The sequence below is a fragment of the Apodemus sylvaticus genome, chromosome 11, assembly GCF_947179515.1.
Source record: "Apodemus sylvaticus chromosome 11, mApoSyl1.1, whole genome shotgun sequence".
Classification (NCBI taxonomy): Eukaryota; Metazoa; Chordata; class Mammalia; order Rodentia; family Muridae; genus Apodemus; species Apodemus sylvaticus.
In genome coordinates this window covers 34,008,286-34,028,799 of record NC_067482.1, presented here as the reverse complement: position 1 = coordinate 34,028,799, position 20,514 = coordinate 34,008,286, and the positions used below count along the sequence as shown (strand labels likewise).

General features: G+C 37.6%; 1 protein-coding gene across 7 annotated transcripts in view; it reads right to left on the bottom strand.

The window, feature by feature from the left end:
- Positions 1–20,514, bottom strand: part of Clock (clock circadian regulator) — a 78,853-nt gene that overhangs the window by 41,137 nt on the left and 17,202 nt on the right. For 6 of the 7 annotated variants that reach the window (XM_052199296.1, XM_052199298.1, XM_052199295.1 and 3 more), the window contains exons 3-6: positions 9,516–9,600; positions 3,376–3,465; positions 2,751–2,810; positions 2,346–2,494 (exon numbers count right to left, since the gene is read on the bottom strand). In XM_052199296.1, coding sequence (XP_052055256.1) covers positions 2,346–2,494; positions 2,751–2,810; positions 3,376–3,422 — 256 coding nt within the window. In that variant the 5' untranslated portion in view covers positions 3,423–3,465; positions 9,516–9,600. Of the gene's footprint in view, positions 1–2,345; positions 2,495–2,750; positions 2,811–3,375; positions 3,466–5,397; positions 5,473–9,515; positions 9,601–20,514 lie in introns of all 7 variants that reach the window. The other variant, XM_052199293.1, reaches the window with a different exon arrangement.

Sequence of the window (20,514 nt, the reverse complement as noted above, 5' to 3'; positions counted from 1 at the left end):
AATGGGGTCAGCAGGTCTGTTCTTAACAAAAAAGGACCTATTTTTGTCAGGCAAATGATTCCTCCTAATCTCAGCTGCTTTAAATTAGTCAATCCAGGAGACCAAATTAAAATTTGGGGCAGAAACATCTCAGTGACAATCGCTTGTAGAGTGACGTTGGTCAGTGTCTTCTTTTCTAGTGTTTGTAATGATATGGAGCCTCCCAAGGCCTCAGGGCTCCCTGGCGCATGCTGCTATTTCAGCCTTTGCCATGCTGCTATTTCATTTTGCTACAGCGAATAGATTTAGTTATAAGAACGTTATAATAAATAATGAAATCTAAACTATTTGCTTAACAAATACATTTTCTTTTCTTTTAAAAACAGTGTCTTAACTATGTATCGTAGGCTAGCTTCAAACTTGTGATCCCCCTGCCTCAGCTTCCAAGGACTAGGATCATAAATGAGCACACCACCATAACGTTGTTGTTGTTTCTTTGTAAATGTAGACTGTAACAACCAAATTAGACACCACCGTGACAGGCTGTATGCTGCCTCACTTTGTAGTGAAAAGTATGGGTTGTATTGTTTTAATATTTTGTTACCAAATAGTTAAATGTGTCACATTTACATACTAAATTTTGTATATTACAAGGGACTACACTGAACTATGACACGTAACTAAAAAAGTATAGTTATTAATTCTGTGAAATACAGTCATGCCCTTCAAACTGCAGTCAACTATATATACAATTACAGACACAAAATCATTAAGATTTAGTTAATGCAAGCCTATTTTAGATAAACAAATACTTTAAAAATGTCTCTGGAATTTACCACAAATTTATTTTGTGAGAATTATACATCCAATTTTGGAGACAAACCTAGTTAATGCCAAAATTAATATTATATTGTTAGGTGGCAGAAATGTATGCGTTTCACTTTATTTCACTCAACAAACATTTACTGAGCTCCTACACTGTTTAAGGAACTGATTTCACTGGGTGCACCATGTAAACAAAGGGAGCTCGAGACAGCAAGAGGACCAAAGTAAGTAACTGACACATTCACAAAGGAGTCAGCAGAGGGAGGCCTGTGTGGTAGATGCCAATGTAAATGCCAACAGTCCTGAAGGGTTTCATGTTTGAGCCCTGGAAATCTAATCAAATGGTACAAAAATGGATAAAGCCAGTTTAGGAGGAGCTGACATGACAAAATGAATACATTTTAGAGGCAATGAGTTTGGAGACATGGAAAATGGTATCTAGTAAGTTAACTAGGAATACAAAGGTGAAATGTTTGCATCTGAAAATAGATTCATTAGTAGTTGAACTCAGATGCATAGCAGCCACAGTTATGCAGTGAGGTACTCACAGGAAAGAGGGTTGAAAAATAAGAAAAGAAGGATAAACCTTGAGAAACGTCCCATTTAGAGAGCAGTAGGGAAAAGAAGAGGGTGCTGGACAGGAAGGGGAAGCAGAAGAGAATATGGAAGCCACAGGAGAACAAAGTCAGGAGCAGGCAGATCAAGACGGCCAATTATAATTCAACAGAGGGTAAGGAACAACAAAAACCTCTGCTGTATTGGGGATGGGTGGGTAATGCCAGTAGTGAAATTAATGAAACAAATTCCGCGAGTATTGGAGCACAAGCCAGTCTAGCAGAGGATTATACGCGGTGGTGAGGAAACTGACAGAGGCAGCAGCTGGCGCCTGTACACCTAAGAACTTTAGTTTTACTTCAGCTAAAAAGCATACATCCTTCTCTAGCTCTTAAAGTTCAGTATCTCTGCTACCTAAACATCAAAGACTTTAATAGTTTCTTTTCATGAGTGATTCAGTAGCAATAATTTTCTTTGATTAATAAGTAAATTTGAGGTGTAGAGTTTATTTCCTCGACATACACTGAAATGACCCTTTAAAATGGTCTGGAGCAACCTTACATGACCCAGTTACAATCACATCTCCTTGTTTTTCTGCTTTTGCATATAGTATCTCTTGTGTAAAACACAACACTGTTTCACTTATTTAACCTAAAAAGACTGGGTTTAAAAAGTTACCTACTTGTACACCTAAAACATTCTTTCCTTTATGATAAAAGATCATGACAAAATGTACTCCCTCGCTTACAGTTTACAAACAGTACTCGATTGTATTTTAGTTATATGTGAGCACATCTGTCTCCCCTGGCTTCAGCTGAGCGCTAACTTCCTAAGGACCTAGAATACAGAACTCACCAAATGTTTGTTGAATGAAAGAAGGAACACACTAGAAGTCATTTTATCTTAAGCATCACATAACTCATTATGTTTTAAGTGGGGGAGAATCCTATAAAAACCATACTCATTTTACATAATCAGCACTTTACCTTTATGTTTGCGCAAAAAATCAATGCTCTTCTGTAGAACAGTAGACTTGTCCATCTTTCTAGCGTTACCAGGAAGCATAGACCCCAGTTCCTTAATGAGAACATTGAACTGATCTCTACGTTTCTTTTCTGATTTGTTTCTAGATACTCTATGAAAAAAAGAAAAAAGAAATTGAATATGTAGTTTTTTAAACAATCTATTTAACTACACAAATAGTTTATTACAGTGTTTAATTTGGACATGATTAATTTACTTAAGATTACTTTTCAAAAGGTCAGAAGATAATTTATAACCTGCATACTGGCAATCTAAGGCTAATTATCTAATATATGTAGGCATTATATTATTATAAATTAATATAGTCATTACATTTATTTATTATTCTCTATTTCATAGCTAACTACCTTTTTGCTTTGTCCTTGTCATCTTCTTCCACCAATCCATCAAAAATACTACTGTCATCTCTACGAGAGAAAACACAGTGAATGCTGAGCACGAATGGTCAGAACATCACCAAAGCTACAGGCAAGTCCACACAGACGCACTTGCATCTTAGGCGATCAAATAAATAAGCTCAGGACCATTAGCTCTGCAGTGGCAGCGCACGCCTGTAATCCCAGCACTCTGGGAGGCAGAGGCAGGCGAATTTCTGAGTTTGAGGCCAGCCTGGCCTACAGAGTGAGTTCCAGGACAGCCAGGGCTACACAGAGAAACCCTGTCTCGAAAAAAACAACCCCTCCCCAAAAAAAACAAAACAAAACAAAACAAAAAGGGACCATTAACTTCTAACAAAGTTAAATTACATTTAATTATAAGTTTTTCACATGTGAATTTTAAAGGCAGTGATACTTAGCTATATATATGTATCAGGATAAACAAGAATTTATTTAGTTTAAATATCTTATTTCAAAATTTTAATTTTTTTACTGAAAATCTAAATAAAACCAGTATGAAATTATATCACTGTATTAAACCACCCACTTGGAATTATATGAATCATTATTCTAATAGTGAATTTTAAAAACATACCTGTCAACAATTGAGCTCATTTTACTACAGCTTACGGTAAACAACATAACACATTATGTTTTCGTCTTGTGGTAGACATTTGTACTTTTCCTTGTGAGAAAATAAAATAAAAATGTTTATTAGTTTTCTAAAACACTTCTACAAAGTTATCTTGAGAATACTATTGTTACTATGCAAACTTCAAATGAAGCTGGTATATTATTTTCAAGCAAATATCTTTGGATGGGGAATATTTTAAGCTTTTGTTCTTCTAAAAGAAACATGGAAAAATTCAAATTATATTTCTATAAAGCAATAAAATGTCATTTTTAATCTTCAGCATATGCTTTGCCTACATAACTACAAACTGGCTATAATAATATGGTCTAGCAAATTTGCTGAGATTCTGTTTTCCGTAAACAGTACATATTTCTTGTACCTATGAGGATGAGAGGCTCAGTTCTATAGGCAAAAAATTGTTCAAGTATCTAAACAATGAAAATAAAATACACAATGAGGCTGTACTGCCCAGTGGTCTCACCGAGACAAGAAGCCACCAAGTGTGTCTGTGAGAGGACAGAGGAAGCCTGAGGTAACGAGCCTTGTCACAGGTCAGGACTTGTGTGCCTGAAGACAGGGCGCAGACGCAGGAAGCATCCTCACGGTCAGAGAACAACTCCTGGCTCAATCTGAACCCACATTTCCACAAGATCCTCACTGATCTCTATGACACTGAAGTCTGAGAAGCAATAGACTACAGGATGCACAGGCTGAGAGGATTCTGAGACACAGATCCTCAGTGGTTTCCATGACTACTGAGGACTGAGAAGCAATGGACTACAGGATGCACAGGCTGAGAGGATTCTGAACAGCAGAATGGCAGTCAGTAGCTGCACAGGCCATGAGATAGGACAAGACTGCATTTGAGAAAACCTAGAGCTTATTTTCTTCACAGGCATATTATAGGAATGTTGAGGAGATGGCAAACCAAGCAGAGAAAAAAGCAATTATCATAAAATGTCTCATACTGTTTCTACATTTAAGTCATTAAAATGTACTGCTTTCAAACTGAGCCACAAGACTAAAATTCCTTATAAAGCAGTTCCATCAAGTTCCATGAGTTAAACATTGAATAACAGATGACATTATTTATAAACATCCTAAGTTTTGAGGTATAAGAGTTTTATATCATTGTTTCCGTTATTTAGAATTTAGAAAATGTAATTTATAACTCTATTAAACCAGAGAAGTTTACAGATAATTTCACAGGAGAGTCTAAGAAACTCTGTCATTGTTGTCACATGTACCTTCATAGGAAGAAGAAAAACAAGCCCTTGCAAAATGATGTTGTGGGACTGGAGAGATGGCTTGGTGGTTAAGAGCACTCACTGTCTGCTCTTCCAGAGGTCCTGAGTTCAATTCCCAGCAACCACAGGGTGGCTCACAATCATCTGTAATGAGATCTGATGCCCTCTTCTGGTGTGTCTCAAGACAGCTACAGTGTACTCATAAATAAAAATAAATAAATATTAAAAAAATAGAAAAATGATGCTGCACTTGTGCTTAGGCTAACAAAACAGGACTCAAGGGACTAAGAGTGCTTACAAGATAATGGCAGGATCAATATCATGACAGACCACTGTGACTCTAGGTGTCTGAGTTAACATCATATGAGGGAACCCACAGTTACAGAACCTCTGAATTTACCTAAGTCACCCTTCTAGATCAGAAGACTAAGCAACGGTAATGACAGATGTTGGCTCTATCACTAAAATGAAAAGAAAAGTGGAAACAAGTAGTGTTTCAAAACTAAGGGGCCAAATCTGTGGGTTATGTGTCATTTATGTGTCATCAGCATGCTTAATTGTCAAAAAGGAGAAAATAGGATAAACCTATCTATCTAGGAAGGACACTTCTGACAATGTATGAAATGGATGAATCAAAATGCCCTTGAAGACTGACTGACTCACTATTAGGCTATTCTCTACTACTGTCAACAGTAATTTTCAAAAAAGTTGTTACTCAGCTTATAACTGTACTCACAGCCAATACACTCAACTTAGGACCACACTTGCTCAAGATCTTCTTTCTACTTTTCCAGCCAACTGACAGATACATCTTATTTAAGAGAAAAATAAAAGAAATTAAATGAGTAGGATTAAATATCTCCAGAGCAAACCTTTTGAAGAGTGTCTAACGGAACACTGTCATAATAAAGAAACACAGGAAATACCTAATAACCAGGTTTTCAATCCAAAATGGCAAGCTATGTCCCACGTGCTAATCAGGAACATCCCATCTTAGACATTACACCATGTCCTACAACATATGCTCAAGAGAGATTCCAAATATACAGCCTACTCATATGGAATAAAGTGCATTTATTTTTAGAAAGTATTGACATTAATAGACCAGAAGGATAGGCAATGTGTTTTTAAAGGGATCAACTGCAATTATTTAAATGAAATTTACCAGTTTACCAAAATGCAAACGGATCAAGTTAAAGCTAGGCATTTAATGCTCCTTTACGTAAGCCCCTGAACTCCAAGGCACAGAGTTAGTAGGTGAGCCTGTATTGCATCACTGTTTCATGATGGCAGGGTACTGAGGCACAAGTACTGGTGTGTAAACACTACTTTTAAGCCAGCTTCACTTGTGACCATACCAGAGAAGGGAAGACAGCATTAAACCAAGGAACCATTTCAAGGTCATTTGGCAAATGCAGTGGAGTTCTTCCTGGACTTCATACACAAGAGGAGAGGGTCTCAGAGACTGCAGTCCATCTTTGGTCTAGAATCTTTCACGTAAGGAGGATTCTGCTTTAAAATAACCTGCAGTATTATTAATGGCATTATTCATCTTTCTGAATCCCATCTACTGCTGCCTGCCACAGGCCTTCAATCACCACTTAGCTGAAAAAGACCAATAAAATAAAGCAAACCCCACTTCTCTCAACCCACCAGCCTTCTTTAGCCACTGCCATATTTTTTCCTTTTCCTAGGAAAACTACAGTGTCCTTATCGCCATTCTTTTATTTTACAACTTGATCTCCTGCACATAAGCGCAGGGATGAAGTTTATTGTAAAGTGGTTTTAGGAAACTTACTACAAAATCAGAAGCCTCCATTGCCCATTCTCTTTCAGTAATAAACTCTGCTGTTGGGAACATCTTGTTACGTTTGACTCTTTTGTTTACAGCTATTGTGCCTAGATAGTTATAATTTACTGACTGCCCCGATGTACTTAAACAAGCCTTTTCGGATCTCTAGTGTCTAGATTTCTAGGCATCTTAGTAATTCTACTAAGAGAATCTAATTTATTTTGGGGAGCAGGGGATTTTTTTTTTATTCGATATATTCTTTATTTACATTTCAAATGACTTTCCCTTTCCTGGATCCCCCCTCCCTAAAAGTCCCATAAGTCCTCTTCCCTCCCCTTGTTCCCCAATCCACCCCTTCCCACTTCCTTGTCCTGGTATTCGAGCAAGGGGATTTTTAAAATTTCAATTAATTCATTTCTTTTTATGTATATGTGTCTTTTGCCTGCTTGTATATATGTGCACCACATGAATGAAGTGCCCACAGAGGCCAAAGAGCACAAAATCCCCTGGGACTGAAAGTACAGGAGATTGTAAGCCACTAGTCAATGGTGGATATTGAATCTGGATTCTCTGGAAGAACAGCCAATGATCTGCTGTGCTTCCCTGGCAGGTTGTTTATTTATTTTTGGTCGATTAGACAGGTGATAGTTATTTAAGAAGAGAGAACCATAGCTGAGAAAACGCCACTGTTACATTGGCCTGTATATATACTTATAGGTGTATTTTCTTAAGCAGTGATTAATGTAGGATGCTCCAGTTGATGCCACCCTTAGGCAGTTGGTCCTAGGATATGTAAGAAAGCAGTCTGAGCAAGCCACGAGGAGCAAGCCAGTAAATAGCATTCTTCTATGACCTCTGCTTCAGTTCCTGCCTTGATTTCCCTGTGTTAAGTGTGTGACTCAAGAGTTCTATGCTGAAATAAATCCTTTCCTCTTCAAGTTGCTTCTGGTCATGTTTTTTAATCACAGCAATAGATGCCCTAACTAAGACAACTGCAGAGCAATCTTTCCAACTCTGAAGATCTGCTCTTTTCTTTTCCTTTCTTACATTATAAACATATACCCCCTCTCAACTTTCCAATATTATAATTCTAAAGTTTGCATTTTTCAGCTGTAATTGCAATTCAAAACTAAGCCTCAGCCTTCTAGCATACTACATTTGATTTCCCCTTCTGAGTATTTTCCCTGGAGTTAGTAGCTATAGTAGTTTGAGAGACCACAGGTTCACGTTGTTTGAATACTCTGTCCCCAATTAGTGCTACTATTGGGGAAGGATGAGGCACTAGCCTTGGAGGAGGAGGTCAGAGTCAAACTTTGTGTCTTAAAGGGCTCCTGTCAACGCCAATGTGCTGTCTCCTGCTTGTAGTCTGAGATGTGAGCTCTCAGCTATTTCTTCAGCCACCATGAATTTTAACTCTGGAACTGGAAACCCAATAAAACACTCTCTTTTACAAGTTACCCTGGTATAGTGCGTTATCATAGCAGGAGAAAAGTAACTAAAGGCTGTTTTTTTTCTTTGTAGTTTATCTAGTTTTTTACTGATTTACTACAAACTCATAACTATCTAAATACACTTTCTGTATCTTTATGTACATTATACATCCTACCATTTTCCAACTGTTTTCTCTAGATCTCTCTAATCTATTCCCATAATGTCTATTTGTTATTTATACATAAAAACAATGCTGACACCTAGGGGTCAGAACTTGCTATTATCCTGATGATTCCCTAGGTTTCTGGTTGGTTTCCCTAAGGTGCCATAGTTTGATCTCTAATGATAGCCCACAGCCAAATCTCAGGTGTTGAAGGCTCAGTTCCCAGGCAAAGGGGCTACTGAGACGTTGTAGAAATGTTGGAGAAGTCAGGGTCTCAGTACCCTAGTATCCTTTCTGCCTTTCTGTTTCCTGGCTACCACAGAGTTAGTAGCTTTACCACCATAATTCTCAGGCTTAACACAGTAATGACACCAAGAGGCTGGTGACTGAAACTACAAATCAAGATGGAAAGTGATCTCTTCTGTATGGACTTAATGATTTCTTCTCTAAATTTCCATGACAGAACAGTTCTAGCCTTTCTATTCAATTTAATGATTGTTGCTTCTTTTATAATAAACATTGGTCTGTACTAGGGCTAAACATACTTTCTAGGTAACTGAATGCAAACTTTTAAGTATTTCTTTATGCCAAATCTTTATGCCTAAATCTATTATCTTAGTCCAGATTTCTAATTTCAGAGCCTTAAATACATACTGCCTTTCTTTTTAAAGACTTATTTATTTACACGCATATAGTATATTCTGTTATGTATATGCACATGTACCTGCACATACATGCCTGTGTGTACCCACCTGTCTCGTCCCTAAGTGCTGGGGTTACAGGTACACAATGCTGCAACAGCTTTCTTCAGGTGGGAGCCAGGGATCTGAACGCAGGTTGGTCCTCATGTTTGTATAGCAAGCACTTTGCCCAGGGAGCCATCTCTCAGTCACCATATTCTATAGGTTTTCAAAGTCTCCAAAATATACCACATTTACTCAGAGCCCTGACTTTCTCCCAGGCATCTGTTCCACTATCTCTCTTGCAAGCTGATCTTCATGTGTGCTCTGCATGTCCCAGGACGTGCATACTCCAGTCACACTCGCACCCCAGCCCCTGCTGTCCCTGCAGCCACTGCAGCTCCTTTTCTCTTTCAGAGCTCATGGCTTAGCACCTGCCATTTCACTCACAGCTAAAACATGGCCTTCTCCTGGCTGCCTGATGAAAGCCATCACCAATCTCTAGTATCCATTTTAATTTTCTTGATAGTACTAATGCTTGTTTTCCTTGAAAATGTAATCTTCACGAGACATGGATAGCTTCAGTTCTATTAATCATCATGTAATGATTAATTAAAGTAATACATAAACAGTAACTACTGAATTGCAAATGTTCTGAGTTAACACAGAAACAAAGTTTTAAATGATGCTTTCCTCAAATAAGTATGCCAAGTAATTTCTAAGTTCTTTTACACATTTTTTCCTGGAAAAAAAAATCAATACGATGGAGCCTTATAGGCCGCCTTTACCTCTTTCACTTTTTATATCTTTAGAACGGAGTCTCCAAAACCCACGGACCCAAGGCCTTCTTCTGTATGACTGACCATCAGAACTCTGTTTAAAAAAAAAAAAAAGTGTTAAATTAATCCAACTTCTATACAATTTTATCACAAAAAACATTTTAACTAATTTAGCACTTTGTTACAAAAATGTGTAATAAAAAATAAATTCTATAAACTGATTACATAAAAAGAAAATAGTTTTAAAACTACAGACAAGGCCAGGGACCTAGGGGAAAATCAAATCTAAGTACAAGTCTGCTCAGATGAGGTCTCAGAGCCGAGAGAAGTGGACACAACCCCCACCATCCCTGACCCAGAAGCCAAGTCCAGTCTATAATACTCATAATGAAAAATCAGGCCTCTCCAGTGGAGTCTGGGGACATAAACAACTCTTTAAGGGTAGGCCTCATGCCCAGCAGAAGATGGGCAACACAGAATAAACTCAGTGGCATTTTTGAAGGTTCTCTGTCTCAGAAAGTTTTAATAAGACTTTCTTTTAATCTTACAGGTCTTTTGCATATATATTATGGCGCCTAGATTGGTGTTTTTAGGGGATTCTTGTGTGTACAAACACTGCGTCTCTGTGTCTTCATATGTATCTTACGCTTTTTCTTTGGCTATTATTCTTCTGTTTGTTTTGTTCTATTCTGTTTGTTTTTGTTTTTTCTTATTTATAATTATTCTTTAGATGCCTGTTTACAAAAAGAGTGTGGATTCTAATGGGAAGGAAGGTGTGTGTGTGTATGTGTGTGTGTATGAGTGTGTGTATCTAGGGACAGGAAATCGTAATATATGAAAAAATCTAATAAAATTTAATAAAGGAAAGGAAAAAAGAACAAGATAAAACACTTCAAATTCTCTACAGAAATTGAGCCACAAGTGTTTTTAAAAATTATGTAAGTATCTTAATGAACACACACTATAAATAAATGTAAGGGGTGACATCAGGAGCATAAAGTAGGAGAAAGAGTAAATGATTCAAATTTCTGCATGCAATTCAAGTTTTCAGCTTACAGAGATTGTTAGATTTTATGTAATACCCATGGCAACAACAAGTCTTTCTACCTATACACAAAAAGAAAGAGAAAAACAGTGAGAGCACAGTAATTACAAAAGGAAATTATAAATGCAGAGAAAACCAGCAAGGAAAGAAGAAGATGAGAGCGAGTGAGCTGGAAAAAAGAAATTATACTAATGTTAAGAATTATGTTCTCAAGTGAAAGGGAGAAGCTGAATGGGCTCAAAATAAGTAAGATGCAACCATACAGTATCAGTGAGACTCACTTTAGATTTAAAGGTACTCATGGGCTACAACTCAAAGGACTGAGACCTTCCACATAGGTCAGGAAGCAAACAAAACCAGGGCATATGTGCTCATACCTATACTATACAAAACCGACCTTAATAACCTATCATGAGATAAGGACATATATGTATCTACACATACATACACACATGGGTCATGTCATTCAAAAGCTACAGCAAGTACAGATGCACACTCCCCCAATAATCACCCAAATCTAAGGAGCAGAATGAAGGGAAGAAGATAAAACGACAGACAGGCCATCCTGCTGAAAACAAAAGCAGACTTACATTATAGACCAAACAGATATAGAAAGAATATTACATGCAAAAACCACAGAATGTACACTATTCTCAAATGTACTGAGAAAATCTGTACCACAGGTCACATGTTAGATCATAAAACAAGTTATAACAATCTTAAGTTGGAAGTATGCTTTCTAATCACAATAGAAAAGCAGAAATTTACAAACATGCAAATTTAATAGTACACTATTACAAAACCAAAAGGCTAACAACCAAAACCAGAGGGAAATTATCAAGTATTCTGAGACAAACAAAACACATCAAAATTCATGGGTATAGCTATTTAGAGCTGATTTAAATATCCACAATAAAAAACAGCACATCTAGAGCGCAGTTCTGTGATGGGCACTTGCCTTGATACACACTCTCAGTCTTGGGTCTAACAACCAGCTCTGAAAAATGAAAATTAAGAAACCTCAAAGAGCCAGAAAGAAAAACAATCAAGTCCACAGTCTACAGAAGGAAGGAAATAAGACCAATCACAATAAGATCCACCCCCAAAATAAAAAAGCTAAGCCTTTTAAAATATATATTAAATAATAGATAATGCCAATCCTATTACATAGATTCAGATAAGTCAAATGAGAAATAGAAGAAGGAAATTCAACTGAAGCCACAGAAACAGAACTGCAAGATATTATAACAACACCAAACAAGACAAACAAAAAGCTGGATAAACTCCTACAAATACAACCTATCAAGACTTACACATGAAGAGAATCTGAACATATAAATAAATGAACATATAAATATCTGAGCATATAAATACACTAATCCAATAATCAAAAACTACTAAGAGAAACAAAGACCCAAACTGGCTTCACTGGTTCTATCAAACATAGAAGAGTGACATCTTTTCCCCTCAAACTCTTCCAAAGAACCTGAGTATTATGTGAGTCTACACTGTGAGCATGAGCATCTCATTTAAAAAAAAAATAAGCATTCTCTTTATTGTGCACATTGAGCACTGCCTCCTTTACAGATCTTCTTAACAAAACTCCAAAGGGGGACAGAAAAAACAAAGGAAAGTCCAATATGGCTATGCTGTGATGGCTGAACCTGTCTATGACCATCACAGGGTATAGCCTCACCTAGGAGGGAAGCCTGGATCCGCATGGGAGGGGGTTGACATTTGGCTGATGGGGTACTATCCTCACTGTGACATGAGGAGCACTGCTCGCTCCCTGGCCTGGGGCTTGGGCTGTACACAATGAACAGCAGCAGCTGAGCAGAGTGCTTTCCTGACTGTGCACAGTGCCACCAGCCACCTCAAGTTCTGCTGACTGATAGGCTTTCTCCTCAGCACTCTAGCAACTGAGCTACAGCCCCAGCCAGGAATTTGCTTTGTAAAGGAAGGCTGTGGTTCAGTTGGTAGAGCACTTGCCTATCAGTCACAAACCCTGGTTCAGTGACACAGCAAATAATCCAGGCATGATTTCTAGCACTCAGCAAGGAAGGCAGGAGGTCATCTTCTCTCAGCTACATAGTAAGTTCAAGGATAGCCTGGGCTACCTACCAGACTCTGACTTTTAAAGGGGTTGGGGGATGCTTTAGACACATAAATAGTTTGAAATATACAGATCTTTTGACCCAATACTTTCATTTTGGGAAATAAGCAATCAGAGAGGCATCCAAAGTTTTATACTCATTGCAATGTTACTTAGCACAAAGCTAAATAAATATTATCTATCCAACTGTACTTACAGTGACATCAAGACCTAAAATCAAAGTTACAGCATATGATGGCTTCTGAGATATTTAACGAATAATGGTTTTCACATTCTCTTCAGTACATTCTAAATTTTCCTCCATAATGCAAAAACATGCATTCTTCTTATAATTAGAAAACTGAAGTGTTCTTTTTACCCTATAAAATAGGTGTCTAGTACTATATCTCTACCTACATGTAAGAAAGAAGGTAAAATACATATTACTTATTCTGGAAAAAAATTACTTACTTATGTATTACTCATATTGTTTATAGGGGAGAAATTCTTTTAACCTGATTTAATTAATACTAATTACCAAGCCGAGTGGTGGTGGTGCACGCCTTTAATCCCAGCACTTGGGAGGTAGAGGCAGGTGGATTTCTGAGTTCGAGGCCAGTCTGGTCTACAGAGTGAGTTCCAGGACAGCCAGGGCTACACAGAGAAACCCTGTCTCAAAAAATCAAACAAACAAACAAAAAAAAAAAAAACAAAAAAACCCCCCAAACAAACAAAAAAAAAAAAAACTACCAAAGGACAACTGAAAAAACTTAAGGACTAAAACTATAAACTTTCTATAACAATTTACAGATTAAAGCTGTATTTTTCTAACCCAACAGACTACAGATTCATGACCTATTTTAGATTTCAATATGTTAAATTTGGTACCATAAACCTTTTATGTGCTATTACAAACATTAATCAGAAGCAGTGCTGAAGTGTAACTGGTATGATAGGAGCCTCTACACTCTTTAGAACCACACCCAGGCCAGTTTACAGACCAAGCCTTGTCGTGGTGCCACAGAAGCTTCTGGCTCCATGACACTACAACTCTAACTTACCAAATGTTAGAGAATGAATAATTCCTAAGTATTACTAAACAAAACAAAACAAACAAACAAAAGTATCAAGCTCTCTTAATAAAACGTAAGACCATTTCAACAATTCAATTGATAAATTTCTACAAAAATTATCTAAGCTCTGTTAATAGTGTCCAAATAAATATGAGAACCAGTTTTCTACAAAACTACCTCGTTGCTATACCATGTTAAAAATACGACAATTTCTAAATGCACATTAAAAATGATGTAATGTGATTTCAAAGTATGAAACAGATATCCAAACAAAACTAAAATCATAGATTTTGTTTTTGTTTTTTAAAGTCCATTAACTAAAAAAGCCAAATGTGTGTGAATCTCTTAGATAAGTCTCAAAAAAGTTGAGAAAGGAAAAAAAACTGGACTAGCTTAGAAGTATAGCCTTAGTGGCACAGATCTTCAGGGGATCCATTAGGAAATCTGATTTTGTAGCAATACTACCAAAATACAAGGCTTAGAACTTGCTCATGAGAGACATAGACAAGTATAAGTGTGTGTGTATGTAAGCATGCAATATATACATAAATATACATTTACTCAATGTAGGTTGCATATTTGCATGAAAATGTCCTTAAGTAACTAACTCTGCATAAGAAAAGAAAAACACAATACACAACTCCATGTTGCAAGTGAAAATTAAAGAAGCACCACACCACTCCACACAGCATTTTCATAGGGCTGCTAAAACAAATTAACCCACACTTAATAACTTGATAATGAATTATTAATATATTATTTCTTTTTATCGATCCCATTAATGAGACTATACTTAGAATGTTACCCAAAATAAATAACCTATTTTTCAAGGCTTGAATAGTTCTGGGTTTTTTGCAGTATAATTACTTCATGAAAAGGACAACTGTGATAGAAACACTAGAGAGTTGGGAATCCTGTAGAAGAGGAGGAAAAAGGATTGTAGGAGCTGGGGAGGTGTGTGTGTGTGTGCGTGTGTGTGTGTGTGTGTGTGTGTGTGTGTCAAGGACACAACAAGAAAAACCAGAATCAACTAAGCTGGGCTCCTAGGGGCTCAGAAAGACTGGACCACCAACCCAGAAGCCTCCGTGAGACTGCCCTAAGCCCTCTACACGGTACAGTTGTGTAGCATGGTCTTCCTGTGGACTCCTCAGAGAGCAGGAGCTGTCTCTGACTTCTGACACCTACTTTTGAGACCCTTTCCCCCACTGAGTCGCCTCATCCAGCCTTAGTAGGAGAGGCTGTGCCTAGTCTTACAGCAACCAGACATGCCCAGGCTGGTTGCTATCCATGGGAGGCCTGCCCTTTTCTGACTGAAGAGGAGGAATAGATTTGGGGGAAGGGGAATAAGGGAATGAAGGAAGGGACTGGAAAGAGAAGTGGAAGGGGAAACTTTAGTAGGGATGTAAAATTAATTTTTTAAAGGACTGTTGTTTTGAATTATTAAAACCCAAGTTAATTGGCAAGTCGCTTTTGTACAACTAAGTAAGCCAAGCAAGTTCACATCCATCTGACTCAAATAAACACTCCGAACCACAGATTATTTAGAAAACATAGGCCATAAGATATTTTCTTTTTACTAAAAGAACTACTACACTTATTTGTACTTAAGACAAAATTAACACTCATTAAGATATAAGACTTAGGGCTGAAGAGATGGCTTAGCAGTTAGGAGCACTGAATGCTTTTCCAGAGGTCCTGAGTTCAATTCCCAGCAACAACATGGTGGCTCACAACCATCTGTATTGGGATCTGATGTCCTCTAATGGTGTGTCTGAAGACAGCGACAGTGTACTCGTATACATTAAATAAAAATAAATAAATCTTTAAAAAAAGATATAAGATTTACAATCTGACTTAGACACACTACCCATATATAGTAGAGCTATGAAAGTGAACATGAAAGAGTAAGTCAACATGAAGATAATTAGTAGACATCTCCAGACTGTTGTGTGCATCAAGGGCAGCTTTATAATGGAGATTCATGTTGAGAATATATATATGTATATATATACATATATATACACTTTTCATATTATACTTTTTATATCCATGTTATACTTTTTATATTCGTGTGTGTGTGTGTGTGTGTGTGTGTGCGTGCTTACTTTATCTTAGTCTTAAGTGACTCAATATGAAACAATGGCAAGTGAAGGCTACCTCGGAGTCTGCAGTGTGGCAGGCAGCCGAGGACTGAGCTACACACACAGATCTTTGCAGGCACTAAGAAGCAAGTGTGTGAGGATCAAGCAGATATGCACAGTGCACACTACTCCACAAGCAGAAAGCTGGGACAGACTTCAGATCTCAGCATGAATCTCTGTTACGAAGCTGACCTTGATGTACAACACAGTCTGGAGATGTCTACTGATTATCTCCACACTCACTTACTCTTTCCTGTCAGCTATACTTCACATGTTACATTTTTCAATTCTGAAATTCCATTTGATTCATATTCTAATTTTCATGGGATTTTCAAATATTAGGAGCAAACCCCCTAAACCCTATTTTCCACTCATATCAAGTGCTTAGTTTTAACTCAAGTCTTGTTTAACGTCTTTCTCATTGCTCTATATTGTGGTTCTTCTTATGGTTTCCTTAAGGAGAGTCACAATTTCCTTTTTCTTTGTATGTCAAGAAACTTTGCACTGTATTCTAGACACCCCAACATTGCCATAGGACTCGAGGCTCCGGTAACACCCTCTGGGAATGTGACTTTCAGTGCCGAGCACAGATTCTGAGTCAGCCTTCTGTAGATGTTGTGCCCTGCGAGTTCCATGCTTACAGCTTCTGCTTTACTGTTTGGGGGTCACCACCTATATGCATGGCATGAGCTGTGCTTTATCCTATAGGCCACTTCTCTGCTTCGTGAGCTCTGTTCTCCGGGCCCTTGGGCTTAGACCCACAGAGCTGCCTTCCCTTAGGATTCCCAAATCATGCTCTGGCTTCCAGGGAGCTTCTCTACTTCTTCAGGCTAAAGACGCTTTTCCTTCAGCAGTTTCAATGTTCACACCACCATGGCAATGGGACTATAATTCTCAGTGTTTTGGGGTAGGAAACCTTTTCCAGAGTCCTTTCTAACCGTCCTAAGAATCTGCAGTGTATCCCTCCTCTCGCACACCCTGCACAGGCAGGCTTGAGTTTTGCCTCCTAGCCAGAATTCTGACCTCTCATCAGTCAAAAAGGCTTATGAGTTCTGCTGCAGCCATCTGATTTTACACATTTCACAAGCAATTCTTCTGCGGCATCTTTGAGACATTGATCATAAATCCACTGGGCCTGAGATTTCCTAGCATCTCTTGGTAGCTGCAGCTCCCTCTTAACCAATGTTTCTAGCCCTTCTAACTCTGGGACATAATCTGTCTAGAAGACGGATAAGTGTTGTTTGTTGTTGATGGTGGTTTTTTGTTTTTGTTTTTTTAACCTTCACTTACCACTCATTTTCAGAATCTGGAACAATTTTTCCTTCACTAAAAGTTCTGTACACAATCTTTATAGTCTGTGAAGTAAGATTTTTTTAAGTTGAACTGTTGAGTAAACTCTGTAGACAACTTTCATTATAAAATGAGGTTTGATGGAGAGTTAGGAGGATTGGAAAACTTATGTAAATATATACAAATTTCCTATCAAGTAATAGTGCACTCCGTGTATGTGTGTGTGTGTGTGTGTGTGTGTGTGTGTCTGAGAGAGGAGAGAGAGAGAGAGAGAGAATATGTTTGTGCTAAGGTTTAACAATGAAGTAGCTTCTATGTTTCTTAAAGGCTAATTGATACTTAGAAAGGCAGTTGACCTTGCCTTTTAAAGATTTTAGAAAATGTTATATAATTAATTATACCAATAAATCTAATCAATGAATTGATACTGCTCTATAAAGACCTTCAGCAGCAAAACAAGCTAATCATGAACAAAAAAAATCTAACAAATCTGAGCCAAATAAAACTTCCCTTCTTTAAAAATTGTTGTCAGTCTGTTACAGTCAATTGGAAACTGACTAATAAACATTCCTTATATGTAAACATGAAATATTTAAAGATTTTAAATTAATAGCTACAAAGTAGTAGCCCATGCCCCAAATATGTTTATAATTACTTGGTCTAAGTTCACAAGGACATTGAAACCCCACCATATTACAAGTAAGGAAAAAAACGGCCTGCCTCTGAGCTCAGCAGAGAGAAGCCTGAAGATACTGGGTGAGATCCATAAAGTTGTTAGGACTGAGCAGAATGACTTCAGAGGTTCCCAAAGGAACCTTATCTTGTAATCTGACAAGATTAGCTTCTGGGTTTTTTACCCAAAATGAAAAGTAAGTATGTGAACAAGAACAGTTGCTAACTAGACCCAAGTATAACAGCAACTCCATCATTATTATTTAAAGAGACTGAACATTGTAGGTTGCTCTGATTTGCCAGAAATTGGGAATGTAGCAATCAATGTGACAGATCTCATTAGTATCTAGCTTTCAGTGTAGGGTAACTTCAAATGGATTAAAAAGCTAAAGGTTCATCGCAGCACAGAGAGAAATCATGAAAGCAATACAAATGAAGCAATACAAAGTATCCTACAGAACGGGCATTTAATGTACACATGGGTATTTTTCTAAAACCTAGTTAAAAAAAAAAAAGAAAGGAAACATGTTAAAGACAGAAGAGGAACAGCACATTCAAAAGCCAGTCATTAGAGACAACACAGCATCTACATATCTGTACAAAATTAAAGAAATCCAGGTTAATTTTCAGAGTGCATGTGTGCATGTATATGTGTGTATATGTGTGTATGTGTGTGTGTGTGTGTGTGTTTGTGGGGGGGGGGGTGAAGTTGGCAAGAAAAAAAAAAAGCAAAAATGAAAATAAGGAAATAAAAGAGAATGTGAAGCAATTGCCCTCAGTTACACAGGACTTAGTCTAAACGTCTAGCTCTCAACCCTTGACTACAGTATATTAGTTATGCACTGGGAAAGAGGTTCTGAGCAAAGTCCCTAGAGAAATTCCAGGGAGAGTCAACACTGGCAGACTAGAGGACTGCCCTGGATGAAAAGCTAGCCTTGGGGCAAATGGGTAAACTGAACAACCTAGCCTCGAGGCTCATCATGAAGAAACAGGGGAGGCAAGCTCAACATTTTCAACTTCTAATTTGTAGTCCTCAAGGACTTTACTATGTTCAAAGTTTTGAGTACTTTACATATTAATTCAATCTTCACAGCATCCCTATGTGTTGTCTATTAAGGACTATTCTAGTGACACACACAAGTAATTTTTAAAAAGACAGCACAGAAAGGAATAAAAAAATCCATTATTTACAATCTCTCCAAATCCAAATACTTAGTTATAACTAGTAAAATATGAACAAGACTTCTATATTAAAAGCTTATTATTTTCTAAATTTATTTTTTATATGTTTTGCCTGCACGCATGTAATGTGTTCCATATGTGTACAGTGCCTATAGATGCCAGAAGATAGTGTCAGATCCCCTGGAATTAAAGTTACTGATTCACCATGTGGATGTTGAGACCCCAACCTGGGTCCTCTGATAATTGAGAAAGTGCTAGTAACCGCTGAGCCATCTTTCCAGCCCCCATCTTTCAAAGTTTTTATAAAACCATGTAAAAGGAAAAAAAGCAGAGTAGTATGTAAATGTAATACAATCCTATCAAACTGCCAATAAATGGAAAGCATGGGATATTTCAAATTTTGAAAAAGAGAGTAAGTGTCAGAAGTCACTCCAACTTGATTTCAAGATTATGTTAGTGCAGTAAATCAAGACTGCGTGGGATTGGCAGAGGAAAAGATATAGTAAGCAAATAGATTAAACCTGACACAAAAGCAGATAACAGTATTGAAAAGGAACAAAAGCAGCCTACTGAAGAAAGGATAACCTTTCAACAACAGAACTAGAGAAAATGTGGCATAAAACCATAGGCAAATAAAAGAAACCACATCAAGAGACCCCTTACCTGATCTTCAACCTTGATACAAGAAACTCAAACCACATTTACATTTAAAGGTGTGTTGGGGTGCAGATGGGGCGGGAGGGTAAAGTCATGGACATGTAGCCAGGACAATCACCCCTGAGCTGGACGCAGAGTTGTTAAGGCACTCAGAGTAGGTGCTGGACATTAAGTTCCCGTCCTCTAGAAGAGCAGGGAGTGTTCTTAGCCACTGAGCCCTCTCTCCAGCCTCCAGATAGATCTCGTGTTTAAATGCAGACTACTGATGTATAAAAGGGAAAACCATAGGGACCTAGAAATTCTTTAGCATGGCTTCAAAGACCAATACACAAGTCACAAACAAAAACTAGTAAACTTCATCAAAACAAAAAGCTTTCATTCCACAAAAGACTTAAGAGTTAAGACATCAAAAAAAAAAAACCAATATAACAAAATAATAATAAAAAAAAGATAACAAAAAACCAAATAACCCATGTGGTACATAGCTAAACAGAAATTCTCAACAGAGGAATCTCTAATGGCCGAGAAACACTTAAAGAAATGTTTAATGTCCTTAGACATCAGGGAAATACAAATCAAAATGATTCTGAGATTCTACCTTACACACATCAGAATGGCTAAGATCAAAAAACTCAAGTGATAGCACATGCTGGTGAGGATGTAGAGCATGGGGAACACTCCTCCATTGCTGGTGGGTGTGCAAACTTGTACAACCATTTTGGAAATCAATGTGGTGTTTTCTCAGAAAACTGGGACACTGGCTCAGCTATGTTCATAGCAGCTTTATTTGTAATAGCCAGAAACTTGAAACAACCCAGATGTCCCTCAAGAGAAGAATGGATTAAAAAATATGATG